At 39.2% G+C, this 24,502-nt stretch overlaps 2 protein-coding genes across 2 annotated transcripts; both read right to left on the reverse strand.

The window, feature by feature from the left end:
* Positions 1–2,916: 2,916 nt before the first annotated feature.
* LOC137950487 (uncharacterized) lies at positions 2,917–12,756 on the reverse strand. Its single transcript, XM_068796972.1, has 3 exons — positions 12,518–12,756; positions 4,437–4,520; positions 2,917–3,841 (listed from the first exon to the last, which is right to left on the reverse strand). Exons 1-3 carry the CDS (start codon positions 12,674–12,676, stop codon positions 3,437–3,439), a joined length of 648 nt encoding a protein of 215 aa, XP_068653073.1. The 5' UTR covers positions 12,677–12,756; the 3' UTR covers positions 2,917–3,436.
* A 3,059-nt stretch (positions 12,757–15,815) lies between these two features.
* On the reverse strand, positions 15,816–19,748 carry LOC137950555 (brassinosteroid LRR receptor kinase-like). The gene has a single exon (XM_068797097.1). It carries the CDS (start codon positions 19,627–19,629, stop codon positions 16,063–16,065), a length of 3,567 nt encoding a protein of 1,188 aa, XP_068653198.1. The 5' UTR covers positions 19,630–19,748; the 3' UTR covers positions 15,816–16,062.
* Positions 19,749–24,502: the final 4,754 nt, after the last annotated feature.

Below are 24,502 nucleotides of genomic sequence, written 5' to 3' on the forward strand. Positions count from 1 at the left end.
AGGTCCTCCCTGGCGCCGTAACCCCCTTCCTTCTGCGTCGTCTCAGCGAAAAACCAGAACCTAAGTTCAGGGGAGAAATAATCTCCCCCCTCCCCCGCGCGAAGATGATTTCGCACGTGCGAGATCATAAAGTAAAAAAAAAAAAAAAAAAAAAAAACTTTTTCCTTAAACTCTCTTCCTCATAGCTCTCGAAAAAATTAAAAATAAATTTATAGAAATAAGTTTCTATAAAATATTAGTGTCTCATTTTTTTTAAACATTTTTCTAATTGAAATTTTTTATTAAAAATCATATAATTTTCTAAGTAAGATTTTCGTACCAAGACGGGGTAGAAAACTGTATAAAAAAATTTTGAATAAGTATTTAACAGTTAATGCTGTAATACTTTTAGCATGAAGCAATTTTCATTGCAATTTTGTGTTTGATATTTTATTTAATTAAAAATTTATCGATAAGTATAATAATATATTAGATTGATTATTAATTTTTATTTATTTCCCTAGAAGAGGCAATAAAAGGTCCATTTAACTTTCCTAAGAAAATTTTAAAATATTTCTTGTAATTTTTTAATAAGTCACTAATAGTAATAAGATTTTATTTAAAGGTTTTTTTGGGAATATGTATCATAGGAAAAATATTTTTAGTTTTTCCTAGAATATAAATTTTCATCTAGGGGCACTAAGGAGGCCATAATAAATTATGGCCAGATTCAAAAATTACAAAACAAGCTAGACAACAATTGGAATAAAAAAGATTAATATTGGTGCATTTTAATCCATTATTGAAATTCAATCCTGAACCTCCCCTATCATTATATTTTTTAAAAATGTATGCATAATTTTATATATAATTTATTCAAAGCCACCCCTACGTGCGAGATCATAAACAAGGAAAAAAAAATACTCTTTGTCCCTTCCTCATGGCTCTTAAAGAAATCGAAAAAATATTTTAGTAGAAATACGTTTTTAGAGACTATTAGTGGTTTTTTCAATAAATATTGAAAAAACATTTTTAGTAGAAATTTAGGGACCATTAGTGCCTCATGTTTTTTCAAAATATTTTTCTAATTATAAATTATTTTTAAAAAATCATATAATTTTCTAAGTAAGATTTTCTTGCCAAGATGGGTTAGAAAACCATATAGAAATTTTTTGAATAAGTATTTGACAATTGATGATATAATACTTTGAGCATGAGGCAATTTTCATAACAATTTTGTATTTGACATTTTATGTGATTAAAAATTTATCGATAAGTATAATAATATATTATATTAATTATTAATTTTTATTTATTTCCTTAGAAAAGGCAATAAGAGGTCCATTTAACTTTCCTAAGAAAAATTTAAAATATTTCTTGTAATTTTCTAGTAAGTCTCTAATAGTAATAGGATTTTATTTAAAGGATTTATAGTTTTTATTTGGGTGATTGTAAATTTATAGTGATATTTCATTTAATTTTGTTGTGTTTGATTATTGTATGGAGTTTATTTATAATGTTATGCAGTGTATGGAGTGTTTAAACTATTTTATGGAGTGTATAAACAATTTCATGGAGTGTTTATGGAATATATAAACAATTTTATGGAGTGTATAAACAATTTCATGGAGTGTGTATGGAATATATAAACAATTTCATGGAGTGTTTATGGAATATATAAACAATTTTATGGAGTGTTTATGCAGGTATTATGTATATTGATTATGCCCAATTTTAAGTAGAGGTCATGTCGAATTTTATACAAGTATTATATAAATAGATTATGCTCAATTTTAAGTAGAGGTTATGCCCAATCTTATACACGTATTATATATATAGGTTATGCCCAATTTTGTGTAAATGTTATGTCCAATTTTATGTAAAATGTATGCATAATTTTATATACATTTTATTCGATATATATTTTTTGAAAAGTTTTAAATGTATGTTGAGGCTCGAGCTCGATAAAAATTTTAGGCTCGAGACGAGGCTCGGCTCGAAGCTCGGCTCGAACATAAACAGGTTCAGGTTCGGCTCGACTCGGCTTGATGCCACCCCTAGTTACAGGGGTGGAGAAGGTGATGAATTGAACCACGCCTTTACAATTGAGTAAATGTGGTATTTATATAATTTAAAATAGAGAATAAAAGTTTTACATGATAATATAAATATAACATGTGATAAATCGAATGGGGTCTTATACGATAAGTGGAGGGATTATACTTATCCCTTATTATAAGTTTTCTTTTATGTGACATATTTCCTTGAAAAATAAATGATAAAAACAAAAACAAAACAAAAAATTAAGTGCAAATCAATCAAACCTCAGATCGGAAATCCCCCTCATATATTAAAGATCACCAACCTCAGGTCCCATTTTTTGCATTTTTAAATCTGTTCAGCGAGCAGCAAAAGAAAAGCTGTTTTCGTATATATGCCATGTAGAAAATGGATTAGATCTTCGTTTAGTCTTTGCTGTGCAGCGAATGGGCCTTCTGATACATGGGCACTCTCTGTTGTTACAAGTATAGACTGGCTTTGTAACAATTCGATGGAGGGGCTGAGAGTAAGCAAGCAGAGAGCAGCTGAGTGAAGAGGGGACTGGTCATGGGCTTACGGTGGAACGACATCGATGGATGCAAGTTCCAGCGGGGGAAGTGGGAGGGAGACAACTGAAATGGACCGATGGAAACCAAATTATTATTCCGAGTAAATGATTGAAAAGCACGGCGGCCCCTTCCAAAATATGATCCAATCAGGGAAGGTTGGTGACTCGTCCAATTTGTTCTGTTGAAGACGTGACAGCCCTTTTGAGTGCAAATCAACGACGTCGATAGATATATTAAAATTTATGTTAAAATGTAAAAAAAAACTTGATTATGCACCCTCTTCTCCCTTTGCTAATAGAACTAGAAAAAGTACAACAAAAGAAAAAAATCACATGCAAGAGAAAAGTTAGAAAATCAAATACACACTTCTACAGTTTAAACAATTGGATAGATTCATCCAAAGCAAGGTATAAAATATTCAGTTACACCATATTCATGTACAGTAGACATAGTAGGCTTTTATAGACGGAGACTATGCCAGAACAATCTTTAGTGTTGCAATAGAAACTTCACTCCAAGAGAACTGTTCATCTAACAAATACGAACATGGGTCTTCGGAGAAATCAAAGGGTGACACAAGAAGCAATTAAAACCTCAACATGCAATTACAAGAACGCAGAGGATTACAGAAATCAACAGATTCAGATTCAGCAACTACCCTGTATGCCTTTCTTTTCCTTCCCCATCACCAAACTGCAGCTGCGCATTGCTTATTCTTTTGTTAACCAGCTATCTGTCCATTCGGTGATCTTCCCCTCTCGAGGCTGCGGTACAAATAAACAAAGGTTGAATTTACGTACCCACCGCACGACACTTCAGTGGCTATCCAGAACCAAACCCAAATTTTATCAGTAAGATTCCTGCTGTGGACTCTCTGCATGCATATCCATTGACGTGTCATTGGAATTGAGAGTGTTTGCATCCCTATTCTGAGGGAAGCTGCTTTCAGTGTTTCGAGATCCACTATTGCCAGAAAGCACGCTGTTGTTATTGTAATATCCGCCCTGTGCTAAATGGAATGGCTGCAAACTCCTCCGAACAGGGCTTGATAGAGCATTCGAGAAAACCGAATTCCTGGATTGATCAGAATGAACCGCCCTTGTACCCAGACCAACTGCAGCCTGCCCAAATGAACCAGAACTCACATGTTGGGAGCTTGAATTTGAAAAGTGCGTGGTTGGTTGGTGGTGTTGGTGCTGTAACTGCATTCTAGGGGACATCGATGCTTCCTCTCCACCATAGTCAAGCTCATGCTGCAATAGCAAAAAGTAGTACATATTACGAAATGGAAGAGCAGAAGATGATAGTATTGCTTTGCTTCAAAACTTGTAGAACTGGTAGAACACAGAAAATCGTTTTGCATCAAAACAAGAACATAACCACCAAAAGAGACTTGGGAGCAGAGGAAAACAGGCAACGATGACACATTGGCTATGTAGATGCAAACAAGAAAAGAATGTCTATCACTTGGTTCAAATAAAAAAGAACAAAAGAGCTTCTCCAAAAAAACGAATTAACAAATATTTGGCCATCCCATACTTCTGCTTGTCCTAGAATATCTTTTACCCAGGCCAACTATTTATTAAATTGAAATGCAGATTCAAAAAATCAACTGGTTGGTCGTAATCTATTGACGAGAAACCAAGAAGCAATAATCGCCAACAATTAGATACATCCAACCCTAATGAGAGCGACATAAAAGTTACAGCGACAAATTTCGGTCTTCGCTGGTGAGATTTTGGGATTAATACCAAGCTTTTCCAGGTTACAAATTTTATACAAATTCCCTCTCAAGAAATGATATTTTCTTTAAAATATTTAAGATGTGAGAGAGCAAGTTAAGCAAACCTGCAAATATGCAACTAAATCTGCTCCTGACACCACCCTTGATCCTTCTTCATGTTGTCTCAATATCCACTGGTAAAGTTTTTCCTGTACAAAATGCAAACAAAACTTACATAAATTGATAAACAAGTACCAAAAAGAAATCCAGATCTCAATTATCCAAAAGAAGTGATCACTAAAGACCCCAAACTAGTTAACCTCATCCTTAAGGGATTTGAATGGTGTTGAAAAACAAGTACAACGGTATTTTGGTCACTTCACCTTACCCTCACTCTCATATAGGGTGCAGGTCGAATCGGGGTCAGGTCTATCAAAACTCAAACACGACCCGATCACCATCCTCCTAACCCCAGCCCTGTAAACCCAACTTAAACCTAACCTGTCTCAACCCCGTTATATATTTTTGTCTCATATGTGGGTCCAAACCAAAACCCCGTGAGTTTTATTCTCCTACCCTCATATCTTGATGTAATCTTGTTCCTTATGTTGAATTATGTGTATGGTCCAATTTTCCATGTATGTAGGACAAGTAGAATGGGAGATAAAAGAAGATTAGGGTTTCACTTAAGTGATGCATTAATGTAATTTTGTCAAACTCACTTAAATAAATAGGTTGGGGGCTGAGTACTACCCCCAACACAGCTCTCTTTTCAATGCTTTCACCTACACTCTCTCTCCTTTCTTTTTCCATGGTATCATAGTAGTAGATCACTTTTGGGAAGGTTCTTTGTAAACCTTTTTCATCCTTTAAAGCTGACGTTTACATAAAAGAAGGCCCTTCGTAGATTTTTCGGCTCAAGGTTGATAAAAATCCAATTTTTTCTCCTTTTTTTATCTCTACCATAACCCTAGGGTTATTGGTTCTACTGTTCCTAGGACAGTTTTCTATGTTTTAAACTAACCAAAAAGGGATTTTTACACTCATTTTAGGATGTGTGCCAACTCCCATTCTACCCGTGCTGACGACATCACCAGATTATGCTGACATCAGCCCTAATTGTTGACTATTTTGGGTTATCTGATCTGGAATTTCAAGTATATGCTGTAATCTGTGATTTTTTAAGTGTACACATCACAATAACTGCCCTAACCGTAATTCTGCGTGGTGGGGCCCACTTAGGCTGATCATACAGAAGTTTTTGGAAGGTATAATTAATTTGATTTGTGTTTATATATAAGCATTATGGCTAATTTTGGTGAAGTATATACTCCACCTAAAGAAATTTCTAGTTCTGATGGGAATGATATTATTTAAAACTATTACATTTGAGAAATTGAACGGTAACAATTATCTCAATTGGGCCAAATCCATTAAGATGTATTTAAAAAGAAAAAAAAAATTGGCAAGAGATTAGAGTTTATAATCCATTTAATAGGGATGAACGGGAACTTAAGAAACAACAAAATCAGCTTCTAGTGGCAAAATTCCTTGATGGTTTAGGTGCTGAATTTGATAGCAGAAAGGCACAGGTCCTCACCTCTGATGAAGTACCTAACCTCTCTACTACCTTTAATAGGGTAATGAGAGCTGAGAAGACAATTGTGCCAAAAGCAAGGAAAGATGCAAAAATGGGTTAAGCCACCACAACTCTTAATACATCAGCTGCTGCATCCAGTTCCACTGATTCGTCTAGGGGACACACAGGGTCTAGCAAAGGTAGAGGTAGAGACAGTTCAGGCCGAGGAAGAGACCAAGGGGATGGCAAATCTAAAAGTAAGTATGTTCATTATAGACGCACTAATTATTACTCGAACGGATGTTGGATAAAGTTGTTGTTGCTCCTAAATCATTACTAGAACATGGGCAAATTCTACTATACATGATAGTATCGCACCAATACCTGATGTTACAACACCTGTCACACCTAGAGCCACAAATGAAATGCAGCAACAACAACAGATTGCTCAGCGTATGGCACACCTCTTCATTACTTCTCCTATGCATCCTTGGCTCATAATTCTCCCACAGGTACATCTGCATTTATTATGTGTCATTCCCCATCTTGGGTACTTGATTCCCAAGCTACTAAACACATGTCAGACATGTCCTCATCATTTTTTTACTCAAAGGAGTCCCTGCTCATTAAACATGTTAATCTTACTGATGGGTCAGACAAGGAGTGAAAAATGATATCCATGTTTCTTTCATATCACCTTAATCTGCATTACTAGTTCCCAAATTTCCTTTAAATTTGTTGTTCGTCAATCAACTTGCTAAGTCTATGAACTGTTCTTTAACCTTCTATCCTACTCATTGTGTTTTTCATGATCTCGTGACAAGGAAGACTATTGGTTCCACTCATGAGAGAGGACTGTATTATTTGGACAGCCACACACTATTTAATACGTTATATGTGCTACACAGCCGATTCACCTCTATTAGTGCAGACTAGGTCATCCATCACCAGCAAAACTGATTCAAGTAATTCCAGAATTTCCTTCAAGCGTTACTTTCCAGTGCAAGTTATGTCAACTGGGCAAGCATCACTGGAATTCCTTTCCAGTTTCATTTCATCAGACAAGTAAATTATTTGAACTTGTTCACTTAGATGTCTGGGGTTTTTGTCCTATGATTAGTCAGTTCGGTCATTGGTATTTATTTCATTCATTGATGATTTTACTAAATGTACTTGGATTTATCTCCTTCGTGAAAAATTTGAAGCTTTTAATGTATTCCAATTTTTTTATAACGAAATAAATAATCAGTTTGCAGCCTCAATCAATGTTTTGCGTACAAACAATGGTCTTGAGTTAATAAATCGGAAGCTTAACTCTTTTTGTCATTTTCAAGGGATTATTCATCAGACATCTTGTATGTTCAATCCATAGTACAATGGAATTGTTGAACGCAAAAAAGTAACTTACTTGAGGTGGCTCAAACTATGATGATTCATATAAATGTTCCTAATTCATATTGGGGCGATATTGTACTTATTGCATTTTTTTTAAAAACAGAATGTCGTATTCAGTTCTTGATGGTAAAATTTTGTTTCAGATTGTCTTACCAATTGCACCTCTTTTTCTTGTACTATTGCATGTATTTGGCTACGTCTGTTTTACTCATACTTTCGAACCATCCAGGGATAAATTGTCTCCTCTTGCTATCAAATGTATCTTTTTGGGATACTCTTAGACATAAAAAGGGTACAAATGTTTCTCTCCATCTATGAGAAAAACATTTGTATCTACAGATGTTACATTCTTTGAGGATGTCCCATTTTTTTAGTCTTCTAGGTCTGAGACAATTCCTCTTGTTCTCTCAGTTCTTAGTCCCGTCATTCATGTTCCAGTTGATGACTGTATTCAAACTACACGTGATGTCCCTACTGACAAAGCACTACAAGTATATTGCGGCAAACAAACACCATCTCATCCTACTCCAAACCTCTCTCAAACCGGACCATGACTCTGCATCGTCTCTTGATCCTGAGGTAAGTGACTTACACTTTCCTATTGCCTTTTGAAAGGGTGTCAAGAAAGGCACTCGCCATCCTCTATCTCAATTTGTCTCTTTTGATTCCTTATTTGACAGTTATCATAAGTTTGCTTTGTCCATTTTCACTTGCACTATTCAATTTTCAATGCAGACGCTTTCTTGTCTCCTCATTTGAAGAAAGTCATGGATGTTCAGATGGAAACACTGGTTGATAGAGGTACTTAGGAGTTATGTGGCTAACGTTCGAGGGCTGCAGTGGTTGGTTGTCGATGAGTGTATACAATAAATACAATGCAGATGGGTCAGTCAAAAGATATAAGGCAATTCTCATTACTAAAGGATACAACCAGACTTTTGGAGTTGATGTATTCAAGACATTCTCTCCAATTGCCCGTTGTCCTCTGTTCGAATACTGGTATTTGTTGTAGTAAATCAATGATGGTCTCTATTCCAACTAGATATCAAAAATACTTTCTTGTATGGATATCTTAAAGAAGAGGTGTACATGGAGCATCCACCGGGGTATGTTGCTCAAAGAGAGATGCATTAGGTATGTAGACTCAAGAAAATTCTTTATGGCTTAAAACAGAGCCCATGGGCATGGTTTGAAAATTTTAGCCAAGTCGTCATGTCCATGGGATTTCTCAGAAGTCATTGTGATCATTCATTGTTTATTATGAAGAGACAGTCTGAGATTATTGTCTTATTGATATATGTAGATGATATCATCTTATCAGCGAGTGATAGATTAAGCATTGAAGAAGTCAATCACACTTGGCAACTAACTTTCAGACTAAAGATCTAGGTCAACTAAAATATTTTCTAGGTATCAAAGTTGCAAGAAGCAAGGAGGGAACTGCTTTAACTCTGAGGAGGTATGTAACTAACATGCTTCAAGAGTATGGACTTTTGGGGGCTAAACTAGTTGATACACCTATGGAGGTAGGAAATGATTTTCATGATGATAAGAGTCTGGAATTGAAAGATAAAACAATGTATCGGAGATTAGTGGACAAGCCCATATATACTACACTTACTAGACCGGATATCTCAATTGCAATCAATGTAGTGAGTCAATTCATGGAACATCCATATAAGATTCACCTAACAGAGAATTTTAAGATATCTGAAATAAGCAGCAGGAAAGGGTCTTCTTTTTAGACCCAATGATCACTTGAGGATTGAGGCTTTTTCTGATGTTGATTATGCAAGCTCCACGCTTGACAAAAAATCAACTATTGGGTACTGTGTATTTCTAGGAAAAAACTTAATCAACTAGAAGAGTATGAAACAAAATATTGTTGTTTGATCTAGTGCAAAAGCAAAATATAGAGCAATAGCCTACACTATAAGTGAATTAATGTGGGTGAAATCTGTTGCACAAGAGTTAAGCTTCTATCAAAAAAATCCCATGATTATGTATTGCGATAACCAGACGGCAATCTTCATTGCTAGTAATCCGGTGTTTCATGAGAGAACGAAGCACATAGAGGTAAACTGTCATTTCATTCGGGATGCGGTGATGAAGAAAGAAGTGACAACCCCAAATGTTCGGTCAGGTGATCAACTTGGTGATGCTTTAACTAAAGCACTGGGGAAGCGTGAATTTTTGTGACAAGCTGGGCCTCTTTGCCAAATACTCTCTAGCCTGAGGAGTGTTGAAAAAGTATAAGGGCATTTTGTTCATTTCACCTTACCCTCACTCTCATATATTGATGTAATCTTGCTCCTTATGTTGAATTATGTCTATAGTCCAATTTTCATGTATATAGGACATGTAGAATGGGAGATATAAGAAGATTAGTGTTTCACTTAAGTGAGGGGCATTATTGTAATTTTTTCAAAGCCACTTAGATAAATAGACAACAGAATTCTCCAAGAGCAGATCCATAAGAAGCTCAAATGGCAGGAGTGCAGGAGCTTTAGCTGAGCTTTTACAAGTTCAAATATACCAATTCTCTATCTCTCTACAAGAAGGGAGATGGGATGATTCCAGAAGGGTGCAAGAAGCTTTTTGTTTGGAATGACAAAAAAAACTTCTGTTACTTTTTTTACGAGACAGGATGAACAAATCTAGAATTCCACATCTTCTAGTACAATCAGAGAATCAGGGAAGAGAACACTTCCCAGAAACAATAAGCATTAGAACATTTAATACTCGTCAAGGAAAAAACTACATCTTCCATATAAAATGCTGAAAATGCGAAGGTTGAGATGAGCAGCAGATTCCCAATGTACACACTCCTAAATGTGAATCATACATGATAGTCAAGATAACTGAACAGCTGAACCTAATCTTCCAAATATTGAGATCCCATGTAGGCCATCAAAAAGAAATTTTGGTTTTAAAAAGGAGACCAACATTGACAGGGACCTCGAAACACCCAAAAAAAAAGACCAAGTGATAGTTGCACCAATAGAAAAGTTAAGTGACAAGTTAAACACTCCTCCAAGAACACAGCCAAAGTATTCCTCGAAGAATCAAAACCTCACTAGAATGCTTTTCCATCTTCTGATTCGTAAAGCCAAGGAATAGTAGAATGTGACGCATCTTTGCACACACATCAATTTGAAACCTGATGACCACAGATCTAAACGGCCTCAACTACCGTCAGCATTCTCAAAAATAACAAAATTGTCAACATTATAGAAATTCTAACTAAATAAAAAAACATACAAAGAACAAAAAGCTCATATATCCACTATTATGACTCTTAGGAAGCCCCACAGATTCACTGACTTACAACCGAATTTAGAGATTGGATCACCATCCAAACGCCCAGCTAAGGCAATAAAATAAGCCCTGGTCCATGGCTTCTCACTCATTTCCGTAGCTATGAAATAAAAAGAAAAACACCCAATCACAACATCTGACTCATTATACTAACCAGATCCAAAAAATGGAAGCACCGTATAATAATTTAAGTTGCTATTTCCCAATCAATGAAATTCCATCTAACAGGGAAATTTCAGTTCTCATATATGTTTTGAGGAAACACAGATAATATCTTTGGATGAACACAGATAATATCTTTGAATGTAAAACTGATTTAAGATTAAGTAGCTAACTCCAGAGCAATGTCAATAAATAGTGCAAAGTAAATGTCAAGATCTTAATGAAGAGGTACATTTTATCAAAAAAAAAATAATGAGAATAATGAGACAAATCTGCAGCTTTAGACTCAGTTTCATAGATAATGTTTGTGAAATCTTGCAGGTTGGCATGATGCTCAATCTTGAAGTGAAAACCCCAAAGTTGACCATATTCTTTAGGCAATTCATTTTTCTAAGGATCAACGCAGATCATATTGAATCACAATGGGAAACAGAGAGAATGCAAACTTACAGGGCAGAAATGAAGAAATACATACAGATCTCATGTTATAGGTCAAGTGAAATGAAATAGAAAGTGTCCAGTTTGGATGTATCAAACATTTTCCCTAGCTTTCAAAAAGATGTTCTCCAATTTCCTCAAAAAGCAAGCAATCGTATTAGATAGCTGTTTTTTATCTGGATAATATATTGAAACAATGATTATACTTTCCCCAATCATTTCCATGGCATCCAATTTCAGATTACAAAACCTATCATATTCTAACAAATTTCCACCATTCTAGAAAGAGGTCCAGAGAGAGAGAAAGAGAGGACCCATGCATCTCAATGGTGTTCTGTCATTTGAGAAGAAAAAAATTCAATAAAGAACAAGTTTAGATTCTACACTTAAAAAGTAACTTTAAGTTATCTAAACCCAACCCCAGCCCACAATAACAGAAACAAAGAAAAAAAAATGTAATAGAACTTCACTTCTGTCCATCTGTGGTCAACACCTAGAAAAATTATTTGTTTTCCAACAAAAAAAAAAATCAACAATGCTTCTGCTTGAATGAGGTTCCTTAGACCAATTTGCTGAGGTCATCAATATTCATCAACAAATCAGAGAAATAGCTAGTGACAGGTTAGGTCCCAATTGTTCAATGCAAATGTATCGGGAAGCAGAGATATATAAAGTGACCAACACTACAAAGAACTTAGTTGAAACTAACGCAATTAGGAAAAGTAACTATGCTAAATTTCACCATTCAAACAAGATATCTCAACGAAGATAATCGAACCCTTTTTTTTTTTTTTTGACTGGAAATAACACCGAAATGGTTAGACCCTTCCATCTGTAGCTTTATACGTACTTAATGCACAAAGGAGGAAATGAATTGATCATGTTAACTACTGAGCAAGCAACAAAGTGTATCTCAAACTACTTTCTAGCGAAGCAAGGTTATCAGACTCTCAGGTAAATTGAACTCGTAAACTGGACATACATCCAGAAAACAACCGAATTCAACAGAGAAAACTCGCATCTGGATACCAACTATGTTGACAGCAATGGACACAAGTAACAGATAAAAGAAGCAAGCATTGCACAGATTCATAGTACGGTAAGATCCCACCGGAGTGAACAATTGAAAAAAGAAATATCATTTTTCATGCCAAACGAAATTACCATCCAAGTCCAAAAACAACCAAATCCCTGACAGAACCACAGAAAATCCAAAATGCATGAAATATAAATTCAAAAAAGCACCAAGGCTTCGCCTAAAAACCGCGAGGAGTCAAGCAGGCGGGAGAGGTATGAATGAAGAATTAAAGGTACCATGGCATGGCGCTCTCCTGCTTGAAAAGCGAGTTTCTGCTGATTCATAGCCTGCGTGTAGAGCTGGGAGAGGGAATTGGCGGCACTACAGAAGGTGGTGTACATGGTCCGATCGACCTCATCAAGCCTGGTCGCGTCAGATTTCCTCTTCTTCGCCATCTCGATTGCCTATATGTGCCCTTCAAAACCCTAAAAGGCCCAAACACAGTTCTCTCCTCCGCCCGCAATCCCTTGCAAGAGCTCCAAGAAAGGACACAAGTAAAGCATTTAATCCCTATTAGTAGTCAGTCGTCGCGCCCAAAGCCAAGAAGATTAACCGGAACAAGGGGGCGATAGGATAGTTAACATGCGCATACCCCTTCCCCTTCCGCGGGTCGGTTGCAGGGGTGAACACGGGTCGGGCTTTCAGAGAACCCGAACTTGCAATTGTCCATTGAGCCCATATGCACCACCACCTTGGGCTTAGATGAACTCCCTAAGGTGGCTAAGTTTTTTTCCCAAGAGTAATTTAGGTCAAAGTTAAACTTAAACCTATTTTTATATAAAATAGTACTAATTATTTTAAGTCCAAATTATGTCTCAGTATACACCAACATATTTACAATTGGACTTGGACCACTAATGTACCAAATAATTTCAAGTTTTGGCTACACAAACCAGCTTTGGTCCATGAGCTAAAACAACTTTATGGTCATGTCAAATTAATTAGTTCATGTTACACAAGCAACTTTGGTTGCATCTTATTCAACTATAACTACCCAAAAATTTTAATTGCCAAATCATTTCTAATTGTAGACCTAAACCCAAAATTAATAATTCTCGATCAAAGTATTAAAGAATGCCAAATAATTTTGATATGCTAATTGATAATTGACCAAAAATATCAAGGTGAATAATTTGTCTCATAATAACATAATATTTATTTTATAAAATTAAATTAAATCAAAATTATTTTAGCATCAAAATTAAAGTAATATGGTGAATAATTTAACTAAAAATTAATATCTAACTATTTTACTAGACCGATATTTATTATGGGTCAGTTATCTCTTAATTAATTGAAATAGAAATTAATTAAAATTTTGTTTGTTTACTCAAGTCGAAAACCCAAAATTTGGTTTGGAAGTAACCTTTTTGGGATAAAAGCTATACTTTTCTTGCTAGAGCCTAATGGAATCTTGCAAAACCTTTCTCAAAATAAATCTTTAAGAAAACAGATTTTCTAAGTTTTATAAGAATCGATGTTAACCCTAATTTGTATTGAATTAATGTTGGAGAAAATTATATTTGAGCTAATTTTCTCTTAATCTATAATTAACTAACTAAAAATAAATTAATAAAAAATGATGGTTCTTATATTGAAACAAAAACCCAAAAATTTTGGGTAAAAAATTAGATCGATTATAGATTGATCGGCCTTACATGGCTTAAAGTAGACGAGTTTCTCTTGGAATGAAATCTCCTAACTCCATATAAAATACAAACTTTCAAAGTGACTAGATGCATCAAATGAAGTACTTTTGAGGTCATTAGATCAAGATCATTAGCTTGAAGACTAATTACCAATCGAGTGGTCCGTCGTCGTATGTGCTACATACACTATATCGTATTGATAATATGGCATAATGGCTTTATAAAAGAAGTGATGGTTTAAACCAAGGGGAAATTGGACCTCATGGCCCTTGCCTATTGGGTGTCATGTTGGGATAAAACTCACTTATTTCATATGCTTCAACTAGCTAGAATTTGTTTTTAAGTGAGAAATGGAGATATAGATAAGAAATCTTCATTAAAGTCAAATAAGTTGACTCACCATTGGACTTAATATAAGCACATGCTAAGGAGGTCTCGTGAATCCTCAATTTGACTCTATCCATCTCGTGAAAGAGCGAATTTTGATCAAGGAGTGATTTGTCTAATATTATTTTAATCCATGCAACTGGGGAAGCAGCAAGCAGCATGTGGCCCCACGTGACAATGCCCACCACCACCCTTACTTCTAGGGCGAGGCCATAGCGTTCTCCCCTTTTAATACTGCCACTAGCGATACTGACTCCAGACCCACCGTTCGTGACAACGATACACTATCTACGTCACTCCCCATTTGCTCTTTTTTTTTTAAGAATTTTTTTTTTTCTCATTAAACAAAGCGAGAGAGACTGAGAAGCCCAGCCAGACCAAAAGATTGTTAATTAATTTCTGATTAAGTAATGTAAATCAAATATCCGGGTGGTGGTGCCGGTGCCGGTGCTGGGGGGCTCGAGTGCCTGCGGCTCTGCTTTTGTTGTTTGCTTGTCCTCTACCGTCTCGGTCCTTATCAGGGACGGAGAAGAAGAGAACTCCCGGCAAGATAGGCCCCGCTGTCCATTGCTCGCACGTGGCCCTATCTGACCTGCCTCCCTCCTCTCCGCCTGTCTCTGCACCTTCGTTGTCCGCCCGCCCATCCCCCACTCTTCTTGCTTCTTCTTACGGTTACCTAATTAACATCGTCACTGTCACCTGCTTTCCAACCTTTTTCTATCTAATTCCACGATAATTACGTGATTAGTCTGTGTTTTTTTTTTTCTGGACTTGATTCTTGGGCGTGGCGGCGGAGACACGGGGGGAAAGAACAGGTACGGTGGTTAGATGATTGTGGGCCCCTGGCGACTACCAACGGGGCCTCAACTGTCCTATGTCCGCCATTAATGTACCTCAACTTCATACCCAGTAATAATTCGATCCCTGAAGCTTCGTAGGATTTGAAAGCTTCTTCTGACGGAGAAGGAAGGAGAGGGTAGAATTTGAAAGCTTGAAACGATATCGTCGGACAGAGGAGGGGAGAGACCGACAGGGTCGATGGCAGGAAGAAGACGTTGCAGGGCAGGCAGGGGAAGGCCCATGTGTCGTTGGGGGCGTGCGCGCAATGCCGATAGCTACCCACTCACCTCTCTCGTCAAGAAAAATTTCTCCATCCGTCTCCAATTCCCCTTGTTCCTCTCTCTGGTCCCCCCCCCCCCCCCCCCCCCCCCCCAGCTGCTCCAGATCCACTCTCACCCAAATTGGATTTCTTTTCTTTTACTGTCTTCGCTTGCGACTTGCGTGCAAATAATTTATTGATAAGGAAAGAAAAGATCGGATCCAAATCATCCAATCGGAGACGGTAGCAGTTCGCTAATGATGTAGAAACATCTTCCCCGCTCAAGACTAGAGAAGTAGGCGTCTTAAAGGCTGTAAAATGTAGAGATTTCAGAACAGTTATCAGGTGAAAGACCATCATGTCTCAGCTGCTCTCTGCAACAATTGAAAACATCACGTATCGAACAGAAAGCTGGAAATCTAGCCCCCTTTATATACACTATAAAAACCACCTCTTTATGTATAAATGACAAGATTTTGATAGAATATAATACATAAGTTGAGAGAGAGCCCCGAGCAATCTTTAGTTCTTTTATGCAGTACTGTTAAGGATAGTGAAAGAATAGTGTGAGCTTTAACTAGAATCGTCACCATCTCTACCAAAGAATGTGGAATTTTCTTTCCATGACTCTTTGTCTCTCCTGCAGCTAAGGATTGCTTAATTCAGGGCCTTCTTTCAAGCTGCTCATCTCCACCACACCAAAATTGCTGCCATCGGAAACTGTTGAATCTGTGGTGCAACCTACCTGAATCTCCTTAAACATGGTCATTACCTCTATCATAGTTGGCCTTTGCCATGGTCGGTCATCTAAACAAGCACAAGCTATCTTCAAGTGCTGCAATAGCTCCATCTCTAAATTTGGATCTTCCTTCATAAGCTCTGGGTCAAACACATCGCTGATCTTGAGCTTGGCATGCTGCTTTACCCACCCCACCAGATTATTATCTCCAAAATCAGAAGAATCGGTTGGCCGCTTCCCTGTTAGCAGCTCCAGCAAAACCACCCCATAGCTATACACATCCCCCTTTGTGGAGCATCGAAAGCTTTGGTAGTACTCGGGTGGGACATATCCAGGTGTGCCAGCCAGAGTGCTTACACTCAAATGTGTGTCCATGGCGCTCATAAGTCTAGCCATTCCAAAATCAGACACTCTAGCTTCAAGATTCTCATCAAGCAGAACATTACTAGATTTCATGTCTCGATGAATTATGTGAGGATTGCAGTTGTGGTGGAGGAAGGTCAATCCCCCTGCTGCCCCTACAGCTATTTTCCTCCTTGCATTCCAATTGAGCTTGATACCAATCTTTTTCCGGTCATGAAGTACATCCTCAAGACTGCCAAATTTCATATACTCGTATACCAAAAGGCGCTCTTCACCAACTTTGCAGTAACCTAACAGAGGAACCAGGTTTCTATGCTTAATTTTCCCGATGGTTTCCATCTCTGCAGTGAATTCACGGTCACCTTGTCCACTGATGTGTATTAACTTCTTGATAGCAACTACGCTGCCATCTTTTAGCTGAGCTTCATAGACATCTCCAAACCCACCTGAACCAATGAGACTATCATCATGAAAGCCATTGGTGGCTTCAAGAAGATCAGCAAAAGTCAGCTTGCGAAGAGGCTTCTCAAAGGCCGCGAGATTAATGCTTAGAGCTTCTTTTGCACCAATGAGCTTCCAACCAGTGTGGGCAGTGCTTGAATGAGAAGGGTGATCTATGTAGACGTCAAGACTAGTATCCTTCTTCTTTTGTCTCTTTTTGCTCTCTACAGCTACAATTATCAAGCCAAAGATGCAAAAGAGCGAGAACAGAAGGCCCATTGCCACACTCCCAGCCAGTGAGGCTTGCCTACGATGAGATTTCTGGTGTTGAAAATTTGAGGAAGAGCTTGGACCACTTGCACATGATGCAAGAGGGAATCCACACAGGCCTGAGTTGTTTGCATACTTAGATGGCTGGAACGTGACCAACTGACCCAATTGGGGTATAGAACCACTAAGATTGTTGTTTGAGAGGTCAATCTCAGTGAGCATAGAGAGACCAGAGAACGATCCAGGGATTGGACCCACAAGGGAGTTGTGGGATAGATCAAGAACCCCACAGCTCCTCAACTCTCCCAATTCATCAGGAATAACACTGGAAAGAGCATTATGTCCCAAATTCAGTATATAAAGATAAAACATTGTACCGAGTTCCTTTGGAATGCTTCCCTCTAATTGATTGTACGACAAATCAAGAAAAATCATGGAGCCATTGTTGTTGAAAGTGTATTTAGTGTTACCCATGTAGATTCTAGTGAAGTTACATGAATGCCTGGGGATCCGGTTGAGCTGGTCCGGTCTGATCCCAGAGAACTCCAGCAGATTTCCAGCTCCTCTGCAATCAGCACTGCCATCATTCTTCAAGTAGACATATTTCTTGCCATTAACCAGACCAACAGCAATGTTGCCAGACTGCTTTGCAAGGGTGGGTGGGATGGTCCCGTTCAAGTGATTGCTATTGAGATCCAGCCAAATCAAACTTTTGCAGTCACCAATTTCTGGAGGAATCCTACCAGAAAATGAGTTGTTTCCCAGCTTCAGAATTGCCAGATTACTGAGCCGCCCAATCCATGATGGTATCTCCCCACTCAAACGATTGCCTGACAGTGAAATCCAGTTCAAGTTGGTACAGTTGCTTAATCCAGATGGAATGGTTCCCGTCAGCCCATTGTTGTCAAGAATTAGTTTTTCAAGCGTTCGAGCATTTGAAAGCTCATCCGGTATCTCTCCCTCAAGAAGATTCAGCCACATGATCAGATCGCGAAGCTGAGACAGGGAACCCAGGCTCGCTGGGATTGCACCAGTGAGATAGTTGAAGCTCAAATCGAGAGAAACCAAATGAGAACAGTTACTTAGAGACGCAGGAATTGATCCAGTGAACAGATTGTTCTGAAGAAAGACCACTTTCAAACTGTTCTGAGGGTTTTTACAAAGACCCCACGGTAAAGAACCAGATAAGGTGTTTGAGCTCAGGTCAAGCAGCTCCAAATTGGCCAGATTGGACAGTGAATCTGGCAATTTCCCTTCAAACTTGTTGTAGGAAACATTCAGATTCTTCAAACTTAACATCGAGGCTAGGGTTTCCGCAGGAAATTTGCCGGACAATGTATTGTTGGCAAGGTTAATAGATTCTAAAACAGAACAAGAAGCAAAAGCAGGAGGAAGAATACCGTGTAAGAGGTTAAACGAGAGATCCAACTCAATGAGAGTTTTACAGGAACCGAGAGCCAGTCGGGCAGGAATTTCGCCTTCAAAGTTGTTGCTTGAAAGGATAAGGGTCTGCAAGTTTGAGCTGCTGAAGGACGGAATTTCACCGTGGAAATTGTTGGACGAGAGATTCAAAAAGCTGAGATTCCCACACGAGGCAAATCCCAGCTTAATCTCGCCAGAGAAGTTGTTGGAAGAGAGATCGAGTCGCCGTAAGGTCTTACAATCACCAAACGATGGGATAGGACCGGATAAAAAATTCGAGGAGAGGTCAAGAGCTTCCAAGTTCCGGCAGCTTGACAACGGAACACCGCCGGAGAGGGAATTTGCAGCCAACTTCAAGAACTGTAACTCCGTACAACCGCCTGAGGAAAGTGACAGTAGTATGTTTTGCCCGGTGAGCTGATTAAAAGAGAGATCGAGACTACGCAGTGTAAGCCTCATAGGAGCAGCTGAACTCTTCCCCGAAGACACTAATCTGTTCGCTGAGAGATTCAAATATTTTAAGCTCACGCACGAGCTGAAGCTCGAAATGTCCGAAACATCGCCAAATAGACCATTTCCGGAGAGATCTAGCTCGCTCAACGCCTTGCTACAAGTGTGTTGCGAAGCAGAAAGAAGATTTCCGGTGAGATTTGCGAACTTTATCGACAAGCTCCCAATATTCTCTAAACTCATTAAATACGAAGATACATAGAGAAAATCGCAGTCCAAGTGCAGATAGCTAAGATCTACAGCAGAAACCACCGAATCATTACAATTAACCCCTGCAAAATCACACGGGTTACCATTCTCCACCCAGCTCTGGAGTACTTCAGGAGAGCGAAGGGAAGATTTGAACGAAAGAAGGAGATCGACATCCATCGGTGCTCCAGAAATGGGCCAAGTAAGAACCGCATATACGCAGAACATGAGTAAGTGAGACTTCATGGAGGTGAAAACGAAGTTGCTCGTGGATTCCATGGGAGACGTTACCAGTCAATATTTCACTTCCGCCATTAAAGACAGAGACCTCCAGGATTCTCAAATTATTTCGGCTGTTCCGGCCGGATTCTAAATGTCCTTTTAGGTTTCAGAGAAGAGAAAAACAGGAGGGAGGAGAGTCAAAAGTCGGAGCAGAGGAAGGAGACGAGGCATTTATACGTGACACAGCTGTTGGTCACATGCCACGTGGGTCCCTATTTCTGGTTCATGTGGGTCCACTTTCTCCAGAAAACGGCGTTTTTATTACTGAAGGATCTAAGATTTATTAGCCCAAATAATCAACTTCGTACCCCTCCCTTTTTTTTTCCCGTTTTTCGCCCTCATTCCCTCCCGCCATCACCTGGGGTTAAAAACACAATCACCGAAAGTTAAAAATAGAGTAGACACTAAGATTAGCCCTAGGATGGAAAAGTCAAATTCCAGTTCAGGATGACGGAAGGGTGTTATCGTCACTCTATCTTTCGTTTTGGTCGTACGTTTTTTCCCTATCGGGAAAATGACTGAAAATATTTAGAAACGAATCCTGGTAACTAACGTAAACAAACCTGTTCCCGTTAGGAAATGACGCAATTACAAATGCGAACTAACGAGATCTCTCTTCCCTGTCGAAGCACTAATTCACGATGAGAGCTCAGGTTGCGTCTGCTTCGAAGTAGAGCCTAAGAGTCCAGCATAAAATCGAGGTAAACTGTTCTCGATGAGTTCAACATTTTCAACCTTTTTCTTTTTGAAGTATCGCTACTGTCTCAGTGTCTATCAATGGCGGAACAGGTCGGAAAGGGGCCCGCGTTTTGCGCCTGTGCATGACGGTTCCATCGTGTCCCTTGTGTGCTCTTCCCGTTGCTTCTGAAGCCAAAATCATTTCGGAGAGGACGTAACAACGATGTAGATCTGTTACAGATACGAATCCAGGATCCAGTTATCGTCCTCGAGGTGAGATTTCAGATTTCTCAGTGATCCAAGCCCCGTTTTCTTTTGAACTCTTCTGCTGCTTATTTGTCTATTTCAAATGCGAATTGCGATGTTCTTTTTTAGTTTTCCCCCTGCTGTGTTATCTAGAAAACCATGCCTGAATTGTTGCTTCGTTGTCATTAACGATGGCTTGGCAGCTTGACCAAAGTCGACAGTTCCGCTGCTAAGATTAATGTCGTGGAACTCAAAAGCTGGAAGGAGTTGGAGATCCGATCTCATTATCTACTAAATGGTGCTTTTTGTTCGGACATGATCGAATATTTTCGCAAGAAGAATGGTTGACTTATAGATAAGATGGAATCAGAGCAGAGAACTGATCGGATGGTTTAATTGAAGGTCTTAATTTCAGCCAAGTAGCCATAAATCCGAACCGAGTCGGCGAAAACAATCGGACGGGAGGAGAGAGATAAAGGGCCCCAAGGCCACCCCTGTAATCCGCTGTATCGGGGCTCGTGTTCTTGTTTGTCTTAATTGCGATGAAGCCGAGCGAGCCTGGCATTGGAACTGGGAAAAGGAAGCGGAGGAAGGGAAGGACGGGTATGGGTCCTACATTTATTTCGGACACGTGCCTTTGTCCAGATCGTCTACGTGGCACACGTAGGGGACCTGATTGGAACAATCATCCTTCTTTGACTAACCGGCACCGACAAGATTCCAAGCTGTCTCTGTAGCAGTCCTCTCCCATTTACACGTACGCATCACAGCTGTACATCGTCACACGGGGTGCATGTTAGCGTAGTGGGTGCGCAGTGCACTCCGCTTCGACCGGAGCTCAGATCGATCCGGGACCTGTCTTCCAAGGCACAACACCAGTTCACGGCCTCGCGAGACCTGAGATCCGCGTACTGCTGCGGCTTTACTGCAGAGTCTCAGACGTACAGTTGTCTCTTCGGCTCCATTCGGAGAAAGTAAATAAAAAGGTTTCCGCAGGATAAGCGCAGACTCTGTGGTGCACACTTTAGACTCATTGGGTCTCCTCTGCGGAGGGCAGAATTTATTGATTGTGTTACTCAAACTATGATCTGAGAAGAAGGTGGGAGGAAGGAAAACCAGGGATGAGAGCGGATCAGAAGGCCAGTGGGCCCTGTCAGCATGGTACGTGACGTCATGCAAGGGTGTATATTGATGCGCGCAGAAAAGAATCCAGGTTCAGATGATAGTTGAGGTTCAGTACCAAGTCTGCTGCTGCTCTCCTAAACGATTCAATTAATAGCGAACAGTTGAAACTTGAAAGGGAGGAAAGAAAAAAACAAAAACAGAAAGACAAACAGTAGTAGCTTCACAAGGGAAAAGAAGAAACAGAGAGTAGAGAAGTGCTCTCATTTATCACTTTATGGTCCCTTAGCTGCTCTAACTCAGGTGTTCCGGCTGGCACTAGAAGCCTTCAAATGTGGGGCTTGCAGTGGGGGCGCGAGATGCACAGAAGTGCTAAGGTATTTCTGTTTTCTCTTCACTCTTCTTTTATTACTTCCGCCATGGTCTTCCTCTAAAAGAAGAAAAAGGAGAAGGGGAGTCCTTTATAGTCCTTTACTAAGGCTCTTTGTCGGGCTGAAACAGCAAAATAGGGTTCGAAAGCTGATACACCTTTTAAAGAGAAATTCAGCTTTATATGCGGGTAGGAACTGGGGAGTGAAATGCTGAAATGCCCCTGAAACAAATGTACATGGACGAGTCTCCATCCTAGAAAGTCTCAAACGTGCACAATCAAGCACGACTATAATGTCATGAAAGAGACGTAAAAGAATGTGGTCCACATCTTCTTTTCTGGATACGAGACACAGATGTAACAAATAGTAAAAAGTTGGAAGCACTCAAGTATCGGCTACTGAAAATAGGACTATCATGGGGAGAGTAGCGTTGCCTCTTTGCAACTGATATGGTGAAAAAGGATATATCATCCCTAATAGAAGGAAAAACAACAGGAAGAAAAAAAAGAGATTACTCTTCATTTTCAGTTTAAAAACTTAAAGCAACTACACCATTACGAATTAGAATTTAGCTTTGTAGTTGAAAAGAAGCATTGTAATGAAATCCTTGAAGTTTTTCCTTAAAAAGGGTGACATGGAGGTTTCTAAAACCTTTTCAACCCTCGGATAACAAGTCCTTGTTTCTTTGACTATGATGTAGAAGATTAATACAGGTCTTTTCTCTGTTTTTGATTCTTCTGATATTGTGCCTGCAAATATAGGACTAGTGAAGTTGTCAAACCATCTCATATAAAAATGACCAAACCTCTGGAGCCAGTGTACTTTGGTCTACTCATATTCCTCAATAAGTGAAAAAGTGGGAACCACCAATGATAAAGGGTCCAATGGCTCTCCTCCACAAAGGAGAGAGAAGGGAGTAGACTGATTGACAATTGAGATGGACAAGCTGAAGTGTAGACCACTTCATTTTGTGTTATTGCTACCCATTAAAAGCTAGATTTAAAGCTCAAAACTGAGATGTATCACACCCAGTTCAGAGACTTCAAAGCTGAACCTCCAACACCACCAGCAGACAGTAGGGTGTCATTGACAAAGGCAGGTGAGCTTCATGCACTCCAACTTTCAGATGAGGTCAACCTCTTTCAATTCCTTCTCCCCACCTCCCACTCCAAAAAAACACAATCAATCTCTATTCGCTTACAGCCTGTGCCAAACCCCACCTGCTCCCACACCCAGAAAATCTCCCTCCTCATCATGCCACTAGACATCAAATTGCCCATCTCCGTGGGCCCTTCACCACGGACGATTCAGATAGTTTGTTCCTCACTGACCCCACAGAAAGTCGCCCCTGATGTGATCCACCACCCATCCTTCTCTCGGAAAAAGAAAAAAAGTTTGATTTTTCTCTTACCTTTCACCCTTGAATGATTACCACCTTGACGACAGGGGACGAACACACAAAGTCCAACGATGGGCGCGCAGGATAAGCGTCCCCATCCCAAAAGTGTCACACACGTGCGCATGCTAGCAAAATTATTGGAAGTTTGAAAGGAGGAGGTGGGGGGAGCGTGTAGGTTTGTGTGGTGGTTACATGCGAGGGAGATGGAAGACAGAAGCTGGCCCAGTGGAGAGCAGTCAATAATGGTAAAGAGATATGTGTATAAGATAAGATACAACATTAAAACACTCAAGTGATGGCTTCCGAGGTGGAGGTCCACCTCTTTTTCGTCTTTTTAAAGTAAAAAACTAAAAATAAATAAAACATAGGTGGGAGAGATTCATCTCTTTATCTTCAATAATTATCTGTCTTTGAGATTGGACCGGTGAGGAGTTTCACGGTTTAAACAAACAGAGGGGTGATTAAGTCCGGGTTTAGTGGTTCTTTATGTAAACGGAATGATGGTTTTCCTGCTTTAATCATAAACACTGGAACGGTGTTTCCGGAGTGGAGTGGGGATCTCGTTAATTAGCTTTTTTATCACTGTTAATCCTGAGTTTTATTTAAAAAAAAAAATTGCTGGCCCTTTGCATCTGTAGAATCACCTTTCGGTTAAAATCTTAAATCAGTGTTAGAGGGAATGAGGGAAATTGATCATGGCACGATGAGTTTTAACTTTTGTTAACTTTTGATTGATCGAAGAGGAAAAGGAAAAGGGAAAACTCACTGTTGAGTCGTTGACGTGTTTTAGTCGGTGTAAAGTAGCTCAGATTTGAAAGAACCGAATTGAACAAACTAGGGTAGTTTAGTTTGCATCTATTGGGATCGATGACAAGCGAGGAAAGCAGAAGAAAGAAACAAAACCAGTTTAACAAATTGATCGAGAAGGTTTTCCATTCAATTCCGACTCCTCCATCAGAAGAAAACAAGGCAGGAACATAAGTAAGACACGAGGAGACGAGGTTTTTATTTGAATAAAGTAAGATTCGGGGCGATAACTGATGTGATTCTTTTA

This window comes from Aristolochia californica, unplaced genomic scaffold (genome assembly GCF_029961685.1).
Source record: "Aristolochia californica isolate CCGP_79_NKW_82.1479 unplaced genomic scaffold, dmAriCali1.0.hap1 SCAF_14, whole genome shotgun sequence".
Classification (NCBI taxonomy): domain Eukaryota; kingdom Viridiplantae; phylum Streptophyta; class Magnoliopsida; order Piperales; family Aristolochiaceae; genus Aristolochia; species Aristolochia californica.

Bases quoted from the DNA above. Each gene is read 5' to 3' on its own strand.
- LOC137950487 (XM_068796972.1), bottom strand. From the start codon at position 12,676: ATGGCGAAGAAGAGGAAATCTGACGCGACCAGGCTTGATGAGGTCGAT. The intron at 4,521-12,517 runs GTACCTTTAATT...CATTTTGTACAG, and splicing joins CAGGAGAGCGCCATGCCATG to GAAAAACTTTACCAGTGGAT. The intron at 3,842-4,436 runs GTTTGCTTAACT...TTGCTATTGCAG, and splicing joins ATTTAGTTGCATATTTGCAG to CATGAGCTTGACTATGGTGG.
- LOC137950555 (XM_068797097.1), bottom strand. From the start codon at position 19,629: ATGGAATCCACGAGCAACTTCGTTTTCACCTCCATGAAGTCTCACTTA.